This window comes from Primulina tabacum, chromosome 9 (genome assembly GCF_025594145.1).
Source record: "Primulina tabacum isolate GXHZ01 chromosome 9, ASM2559414v2, whole genome shotgun sequence".
Taxonomy (NCBI): Eukaryota; Viridiplantae; Streptophyta; class Magnoliopsida; order Lamiales; family Gesneriaceae; genus Primulina; species Primulina tabacum.
The window spans coordinates 35,246,544-35,255,824 of record NC_134558.1 but is presented as its reverse complement, the minus strand read 5'-3'; the positions used below and the strand labels follow the sequence as shown (position 1 = coordinate 35,255,824).

General features: G+C 35.9%; 2 protein-coding genes and 2 long non-coding RNA genes across 4 annotated transcripts; 3 read left to right on the top strand and 1 right to left on the bottom strand.

The window, feature by feature from the left end:
- The first annotated feature begins 159 nt into the window (after window positions 1-159).
- LOC142555551 (cytochrome b-c1 complex subunit 8-like) lies at window positions 160-1,702 on the top strand. Its single transcript, XM_075666461.1, has 2 exons — window positions 160-447; window positions 1,380-1,702. The coding sequence occupies exons 1-2, from the start codon at window positions 278-280 to the stop codon at window positions 1,426-1,428; spliced, it is 219 nt and encodes a 72-aa protein (XP_075522576.1). The 5' UTR covers window positions 160-277; the 3' UTR covers window positions 1,429-1,702.
- Window positions 708-1,468, bottom strand: LOC142555552 (uncharacterized). The gene is made up of 2 exons (XR_012822431.1): window positions 1,349-1,468; window positions 708-1,299 (listed from the first exon to the last, which is right to left on the bottom strand). It is a non-coding gene; the product is annotated as an uncharacterized LOC142555552 (long non-coding RNA).
- Window positions 1,703-3,353: 1,651 nt separating the features above from the next.
- On the top strand, window positions 3,354-4,417 carry LOC142555550 (uncharacterized). The gene is made up of 3 exons (XR_012822430.1): window positions 3,354-3,549; window positions 3,640-3,733; window positions 4,197-4,417. It is a non-coding gene; the product is annotated as an uncharacterized LOC142555550 (long non-coding RNA).
- A 2,949-nt stretch (window positions 4,418-7,366) lies between these two features.
- LOC142555548 (protein ENHANCED DISEASE RESISTANCE 2-like) lies at window positions 7,367-8,600 on the top strand. The gene has a single exon (XM_075666460.1). It carries the CDS (start codon window positions 7,542-7,544, stop codon window positions 8,445-8,447), a length of 906 nt encoding a protein of 301 aa, XP_075522575.1. The 5' UTR covers window positions 7,367-7,541; the 3' UTR covers window positions 8,448-8,600.
- Window positions 8,601-9,281: the final 681 nt, after the last annotated feature.

Genomic DNA, 9,281 nt, shown 5'->3' with positions numbered 1-9,281 from the left:
TAATTTTTCGAAATCATCAATCTGGCGTAAGTGGGGACAAAAAAAAAAAGACATGGATATTAATTTATAAATATTTTAGTTCAAGTTAATTAAATTTATGGGCCCCAAAAAGAGGCCAAAGTTATCCATGCATCGACATAAATTATCCAGCCCATTAGAAGCCCAATTTTCTCTCCGCTTTTATGAAACTGAGAATAGACGATTCCGTTCGATATCTCGTTCCCAATTTGCATTTAGCTGCAGGTTACACAAACCCTAGTCGCTGAATTTTGTAGAAATGGGAAAGCAACCTGTGCGGATGAAGGCGGTGGTGTACGCGTTGTCTCCTTTCCAGCAGAAGGTGATGCCGGGTCTGTGGAAGGATCTTCCTGGAAAGATCAGCCACAAATTCTCGAGCAGTTGGATGGGAGCCACCCTCCTCCTGGGACCTCTCGTTGGTACCTACTCGTAAGTATATCCTTACGTATTGTGGATTTTCTTGGATCGGGTGCGTGATGCGTAAACTTTGTCCAATTTGTTTGATTTGGTTTTACGTTCAGCTGGATGCAGCTGGAAAGTTGTGGTTTTTGATTCTGCTAATTCGATGGATTTGTTTTGAATATGATCTGATTCGTCATTGGTTGTCGTGATTAGCGACTTGCTTATATGAATTTGTTTGCATCACTTGACCGAAGATTTGGAGGGTGTTATAGTGGGACAGGTTCCAGTTATGTTTTTTTTTTCTTTTCCTTCAGTTGAGAGCTATACAGACAGGTGGTTTACTTTGAAACCTGGCCCATGGATTATCTTTGGATTAAACTATTGAACTTAAGAAATGTGGAACATCATTATTTTCTATCTGCCAACGGAATGAAAAATCCTCCTTTTTAAGTGTCTGATATGTATCAAATACAGATTCACTTTGGGACAGTGTCTGTTATGTGCCAAACGTCACATATTTTTCGCGTGTAAAATTCATGGGAATGTAAAGAAAAGCCATGCAATGATAGTTCAAACACGTCATCATTAACTGTCCTGATTCTCGAAGTTCTGCAAAACCAGTTTCTTGGTAGACCTTCACGAGATTGTGCCGCCATCTTCGTTTTTTGTATTTGGTGATGTAAATTGTAGATCTTTGGTGACCAGTTGATGGAAATGGAAGAAGTTGGCTGCTTCAGCTGTTTGTGAGGAGTGGAAATCTTCGATGAAGGATAAGATGTTACTTTCAGGGTCAAATATAGGGGAGAAGATCTCGCGAGAAGAAGCTTGATTTGCATTATAGTCTCTTATTGAACGGTTGCATCTACCTTGATGTTGCCACTGCTGTGCACATCGTCCACAGGAGTGTATTTTGCAAGTCTAACTACACGGTTCACTCTTCTAATTGTTTGTTCTTGCAGGTATGTGCAGTGGTACCAGGAAAAGGAGAAGATGGAGCATAGATATTGAGGTCGAGGTACTCGATCCATCTGCTGTGATTCCATAATCTTCTACTTTCCCTAGTCAATAAGCTGATTTTATCTTTTGTTTGTGAGCTCAGTTATTGCACTCTTGATCAACTGGATTCACAGTTGTATTCCTGGACGTTTATAATGTTTGTAATAATGATATTTTTGAGTGTACGAGAGAGACATTGCCTCCGGTATATTTGGCTTCCCCTTGATTTCTATTTTTTTTATGGACGATGGACCAAGAATGAAATCGCTTGAACACTGTTTGATTATGGTTCGAACTGATCTGAATTAAAGCCATATTTATTTAAATTTGGTGAGGTGTAAAAGTTTAGAAGCACTTCTCATTTTGCAAGTAATTAAATTGAAATGTTCAATAGTTGTATTACCTAATATAATGAATGTTTTGTTTCCTATTGAAAAAGAAAGAAAAATTGGCTCGAATTTAATTTATAGAAATTGAATTGTCTATATAGACTCAGGGCCTTGAAATCTTTGTGAATTTATTGTTTTAGTGACATTATGGTTTGTCTCGGTTTCTTAAACTTTACGGCTACGTTTGGTTGGAAGGATATGATAAACTAATGATTAGTACGTAAATGATGAAGAAAATGATTGTGGTAGGATTGTAATATATGGTGTAAAATAATATTATGTTTTGTAAGATTTTTAAGTGTAGGATAATTTTGAATTTTTTGATGAAAAGACAAAATTGCCCTTCCCCTTCGCGGCGGCGGCGGGGGCCGGCCGGAAATGGTCGGCCGGAAATGGCTGATGGGGGCGGCGGCCGGAAACGGCCAGCCGGAAAAATCGGCCGGCGCCGGTGGTCGGCCGGTGGTAGGCCGGCGGCGGTCGGTGGTGGTGAGTTTGAATATAATAGAGGGGTAAAATTGAAAAAATAAGAGGTATTAAATAATCCTAGGGGGTGATGAGGTATTATTTTAACCTATCTAATATAACCTAATCATTCATAGGAGGGATTGACTTGGTTAAATAATCACGCGTACCAAACAGCTGACTAGGCAGGATAAAAAAATAATACCCTTTAATCCTGCCAACCAAACACTCCCTACATATCTGAAGTAAAGGATAAGCCCTCGGCAGGATAAGCCCTCGGCTGAGGTTTCAGTTTTGGTAGATGGTTTGTTTCTAACTATGAGATTTTGCATTGATTTCTCGGTCATTGTCCTTCCATCTGTCAAATGGCTGACAATTAAAATCGCTAATTGCTATGATGAACCGATAATGATATAATTCAGCTGGAATTCATGTCTTAAGTTTTGAACAAGATTTTGAGTTCGAAATCTAATTGTAGCGTTTTTTAAAAAAATTCTACGATGGTATGCATAGATTTATTGCATTTCGTGATTATTATTCTTACGCACTAAAATTAATCGCGAGGACTATTCACACGCTATTTTTTCTAATTTATGAGCCAACATCGACGTGTTTGCATAAAAAAAAAATTATAATCAATGAAATATAAACACAAAATTGTGTTGGTTACTTTTCACAAAAATTTATTTACATCGTATTTTCACAAAATTGTGTTCTCACATTCAAATTCAAAACTCTATATATGTCCACAAATTTTTTTAAGATATATCGAAATACCAAAATTTTAAAAAATTCATACTAATATTAATAAAATTGTGGTTATCGTTATCATATTATACTGAAATTTTGGATATATAGAGAATTTCAGTATTTTTCAATATAAAAACTTCGGTATATAAAAAATAACAGTATTTTTCTCACCTTTGTATAACTATATTGAACGTTTAAATGGATCTTATAAAAAGTACTATAATAATCTTATGAAATAATTAAATGATTTGTTAATCGCGTGCGTGTTAATAGCATACAAGATTTTTCGAAGCAAAGTAGCAAGCCTATGCTTGAAAATAAAATATTGATTAATTCGAGGACCCACGAGTAAAATAAAAAATTTTGGGTTCTGAAGAAACAAGCACAACAAACACAGTAGGGCTGAAGAAGAAGAAGAAGAAGAAAAGAAAAAAGAATGGCGAATGTCTCTCAAACTTCGTTTCGTCCATGGTTTCTGGAATTGGTGCCTCTCTTGATCGTTATTCTCATTGCTGCCCACGTAATTGCTCTGGCAAGTATTCACACGGTTTAGCGCAATCGAGGCTTAACTCAAAAACGATCTTGTTCGATCAATTCAATGTAAATTGATGCGGTTTTTTAGGTCTACTGGATCTACAAACTAGCGACTGAGAGGCAACCCCAAAGAGCGAAAAAGATCAAGCGCTAAGCTAATCCATTTCCAGAATATAATAGAGGTAAGAAGACTCGCTGTAATATATTTTTTTTCAATTGTTTAGTAGACCTATTAATGAATTATATTTCAAAATTTTTTTTTGCCAAATCAACTCTCTGTACTTCGTTAAATATTGAATAAAGAAGCAAACTTTGGCTAATCACCTGCAATGCCCCTGCCTTTGCCATGTTAATGTTGCCAGGAATATTCATTTGGAGTGAGAATGATAATGTTGCTTAAGTGAATTTGGAAATACAATCTCAGTAGTTCTTATGTTCGTAGTCATGGTATTATAAAATGGTTTACCGTCGTGATCATCGAGAATTGAGACTGAACCTCGATAGAGTGGGTAGCTTTCTGTGGTTCCTGCATTGACTTGTTTGTATAGCATGCTTAATTATCACGATCTTTAAAGAGTTACTATTGTTTGTTGTTTCTTTGTGTAATCTCTTTCTGACGAATTCAATTGGTACTTTGGTTGGAAGGTTTCCCACGAGGAGGTGCTCGAAAGGAGGTCACAGATTCACTTTTGATAGCTTAAGCTTGTGCTTTTTTTTTTTATCGGTTTTGAATTTGAGTGCTTATGTGATATCTGTTGGCTGATATTGTTTTGTATCTTTTTGTTGGCTGCTATGATGTACATGTTAACTCTGGATTTACCCTTCAAATATTTATCGTTACTCAGAATCAAATGATGTCATATGCATTTTCAGTTTGTATAGGTGAGTTATGTTGAAAAAATAGTTTGAGCAGATGATAAAGCATTGTTGATTGAGATGCTAGAAGTATACATGGTGTATGCTTTTATGCAAAGTGAAAATAAAGCTTTGGGGCAGCCAACTGGCTGGTGACAGTGGTTGCTATATGGCTCTGTGAAAACATTGGTTGTAAAATATGTTGTGATTTGATTTCAAGTTTTACAAATTCCCCATTTTGATTCGTTTGTTTTACGTCAAAATAATGAGAGAATGTAATGAAGCTTACTCTTACTATAAAGTTTCTTGAGTTATTTTGCTTGCTACGTACCCGAATCTTTGGCGTGCGCCTCTTGTTTTAGCAGTGGAGACATTCTTAACATTCCTTCTTGACATTTCTGTTTAATTTGGACTCAAATTTCATTTCAAGCACCCTTGAATGAAGAGTCATAAACCATGCTTGAACTTCTCTATTACTCAGGTTCCTCTCTGCGTTCCGGAGTGTAGAGGACCTTAGTATATCTGATCGTTGTGACTTCCCTTGAAAGCCTAATTTTGTCCCTCACATTAATTGTATTTTTGAATGAATTTCACAAATTTCTTATATCCTCTTTTACATTGTGCATTTTTAATTTTTCCCAGTAAAATTTTAGCGTTCTTGACCATGGAAGCAATGGTTGTCATTTCATTTTCTATTTTTCATCTTGTACAATATTCAAGAATTACGTTTTACTTCCTGAAAAAAATATTATGTTTTACAAGTAGCATTATTTTTTCTCTCTTTTTGTTGATTTACTTTTTGTCACTAATATTTGGTTTTGGATCTGTCCTTTTAGCATATATTAGGGAAAAAACACAATGGCTCGACGAAACGGTGCAGAAATGGTAATGAAAACTTATACGTATTTCAACTTGATTTAATTAATGACTAAATTTTTATGTTTATTTCCAGTTATTATCACTTACGTTATGCCCTATATATTTTGTAGAATCATATTTAAATCAAAATGCTTTATAATTAATAATATGCATACATAATCTATTATATCTATTCTATTTTATTAAAGTTGTGGCCATGATAGTAACCACCTAAGAAAGATACCAACTTTTTCTTCCAATTTTACCCTTATATGATATTAATATTACACTTATGTTTTTTGTTTTTTTTAAAAAAAAATTCAACACACTTTTATTTTTATTTTTTATTTAAAAAATTCAAATATCAATTAAGTACCTCCATAATTTGTCAAATTTCATTTTAGTCCATCGATAATGATAAAAAAAGATTATACACACATATATCGTGTGTGCAAAATAACTAGTATTAATAATATGTTCGATTGCTGGTTTAAATAATTAACATGGAGTTGATATCATTCACAAGAATAATGATTTATCTATGTATTAAACTTATTAGTGATGTGATGGTGAAGTCTATTTATTTTTATTTTCCTTAATTTTTTTCCTTCAACCACTCATTCTCTCTCTAATTTTTCAATCAACCAATAAAAAAACAATTATTTAATGAAGACATAGTCATAAATATTTATATTTTATTTAAATTAATTATATATAATTACAAAATTATAATAAAAAATAATATATTATATATATAAATATATACTCGCAATATGTTTGCCTTAGAGTTTAGTCTATATATATATAAAAGAGTCATTAAGAGTTTAGTCTCTTAATGAAATGATTAAAAAAAAATGATAAAAAGAATGATTGAAGTAGAAATATAATATATAATGATAAACTAATATTATGTTTGATATGATGGATAAAAATGTTATAAGTAATAATTTTTTGATGAATTGACAAAACTGTCCTTCTAATTGTGTGTCGGTGGGGGCGGCGGCGGTCGGCCAGAAGTGGCGGCGGGGTCGGCTGGAGGTGGCGTCGGTCGGCTGGAAGTGGCGGCGGCGGTCGGCCGGAGAAGGCGGCGGCGGTCTGCCGGAGGAGGAGGCGGCGGCGGTCGGTCGGCGACGGCAGTCGGCCGGCGGTGGCAATCGGGCGGCGGCGGTCGTTGGCGGTGGGCGGTCGGTGGAAGGAAGTGGTGGTGAATTTGAATTTAGGAGAAGGGTAAAATTGGAAAAATATGATGGATTAAGAGTGAGATAAATAATTCTAGGGGGTGAGGATGTATTATTTTAACCTACCTAATATAATCTAATCATTCATAGAAGGGATAGACTTGATTAAATAATCAATCATACCAAACATGTGATTAGATGGATTAAAAAAAATAAACCCACCTAATCATCCCGGTCAAACGCGCGCTTAGAGTATTGCAGTAACATATTTATTACATAAACCAGAGCCAGATTTGAAGTGGACATATGACTGAAAGCAAATCATAAAAGAAATATGATATTAAATGCGTGAAGTGTAAGAAAGGTTAAATTGTTATTTGTCTTCGTTTTGACACTTTAGCCGTGGAAAACTGGGTACACGCAACTCCATGCCGTTCAATCCCACCATTCTGCTTCATTCTTCATTATTTTACTACTTGCTTTTAAATTACTGAACAAGATTCTCACTCAGTACTATAAAATATACCAACACTTCACGTATTGTTTTACGACACTAATAATAATAATCATATTTTTTAAAAATATTGACAATTGAATTTAGGACTAATAAAACACGTTAACTAGCTATAAATCATATTTGACAATACAAAATTCTTATAAAATGATCTTACAAGTCGATATCAATTTTGTGATACAAAATCTTCTACGTATAATATTTTTAATTAAAAATTTAGATTGTCTGACAAAAAATCATGTGCGGCACACGACTCATACATTCCCTTGAATGATATTTAATTTTATATAATTTGTATAATATTTGCTTCTGATTTTTATAAAGACGCGATTTAAAAATATTATTAATTTAATGCGAGTAGATATAATATATACCATGTATAAATGTTATTTAACGGGAAAAAAAAAACAAATGTACGAGAAATGGCATTCTCGTTGTTTCCTTTAATTCCGAGGGTAAGTGTTCTCCTCCTCCTAATTTAACCGGAGGCCACTCAGTCCTCCTCCCTGCTCACTCTATAGTGATTGTAAAACCCACGGCGGAGCCTCCGACGCCGCGGCGAGAGAGAAATTAACAGCCTAAAACATGTGTCCTAAGAAGAACAAACACAAAAAACACCAACACAGCCACCGCTCTTCCACCTCTTCCTTCGCTTCCACTGCCGGTGACATTGATGATTGGAGAGAAGGGACGATCAACGGTGGATCATTGAAACATGTGGATCTCCACAGGGGATGCAGCGGATGGGCATCGCCTCCAGGGGATGTTTTCTCCGTCCGTGGACCAAATTATTTCACGAAGAAAATCAAAGTCCCCGCCGGAGAGTGGCTGCTGAATCCGGCTGGGGTCGATTGGCTCCGATCCAACGCGAAAATCGATGACGTTCTGGCGCGATCCGATAACCGCGTTATGAACGGGTTGCATGGCTCCAGTAATCATGAAAAGTCAAAAACCTTCGTCATCGCGATAAATCTCCAAGTACCAGGCCGTGAGCATCACTCCGCGGTTTTTTATTTTGCTACGAAAGTGGGTGAGTCGATAAACTCGCATCCGTTGCTGTATCAATTCATCAATGGATCGGACGCATTTCGCAATAGCAGGTTCAAAATCGTGAATAAAATTGTGAAAGGACCGTGGATTGTAAAAACTGCTGTCGGGAATTATTCGGCGTGTTTGCTGGGCAAGGCTTTGAGTTGCTACTATCATAGGGGCCCAAACTATTTGGAAATTGACGTGGACATTGGCAGCTCGACTATAGCTACGGCGATTTTACGGCTTGCGTTGGGATGCGTAACGGCAGTGACTGTTGATATGGGTTTTCTGGTAGAGTCACAGACGGAGGAGGAGTTGCCGGAGAGGTTGTTTGGTGCGGTGAGGATATGCCAAATGGAGATGAGTTCTGCGACTTTTGTTGATATCGCCACACCCACGAGTAAGGTTTTGCCAATGAGCAGTGGTGGTGAAAGTGAAAATGATGATAATAATGAATAATGTTTAGACTTTCTTTCCCATTTTTACTGAGGCTAAGTTTCTGAAATTCATAATGATGGTGAAGAAAATAATGAAATCCATTTAGAAATGGGAATTGGGAAATGTAGATAGTAGCCACTGGTGGGAATTAATCAACCATTTCTTTCGTCTTTTCATCTCTTATTCGTCATTGTTCTATATTTTTTCTGTGTCATTCACAGGCAGCCTATAAACTACTAAAATTCCAGTCTTTATGCTACCTATGCATTCATTATAAGGCTACATCAGCTGAATCATTGGCCGTTTTAGTGTTGCGTGTGTTTTAGTAGTCAGCGTGTAATTTATTTGCAATTCAATGGTTGATGGATTTAAGCGCTTTAGAAAAAACAGGATCCAAGAAATTGCTTTTAGTACAAAGTCTGCAAAGCAGAAAGTGCTGGCAATTTGTCGTAACCTTAAGGTCTACGGTGTTTATTAATTGTCAATGGTGATTTCACCTTGTTTATTGTGCAGGTAATCCATTCTTGAAATATGCCTTTGTTTTGATAAAAATGGAGTTCTGATAGCTCCATACTCATTCTCAGTCGTGCTTTTTTTGGGGCCAGAATGTTTGGCTGGCTGTTCTCTTGCTATTTGTTGATGATGACCAGCCCTACCATGTGTTTCTCCCTTTTAAACAAAAAAGATGATGTTTTGTAAATAATTTCTAAAAAACTTATTAAATTTTTAACTTCTCGAGTTTTTTTAAAATGTTGAATACTGACGAAAACTTGGTAGTCTGAAAATGTACTACTAAGAGGGGTGGCCAAATTTCAATTACCTCTGAATATGGTTGGATGTATCTAACCTCAAAGT

Coding starts and splice junctions, on each gene's coding strand:
- LOC142555551 (XM_075666461.1), top strand. CDS start 278: ATGGGAAAGCAACCTGTGCGGATGAAGGCGGTGGTGTACGCGTTGTCT. Junction 448..1,379: donor CCTCTCGTTGGTACCTACTC/GTAAGTATATCC, acceptor TTGTTCTTGCAG/GTATGTGCAGTGGTACCAGG.
- LOC142555548 (XM_075666460.1), top strand. CDS start 7,542: ATGTGTCCTAAGAAGAACAAACACAAAAAACACCAACACAGCCACCGC.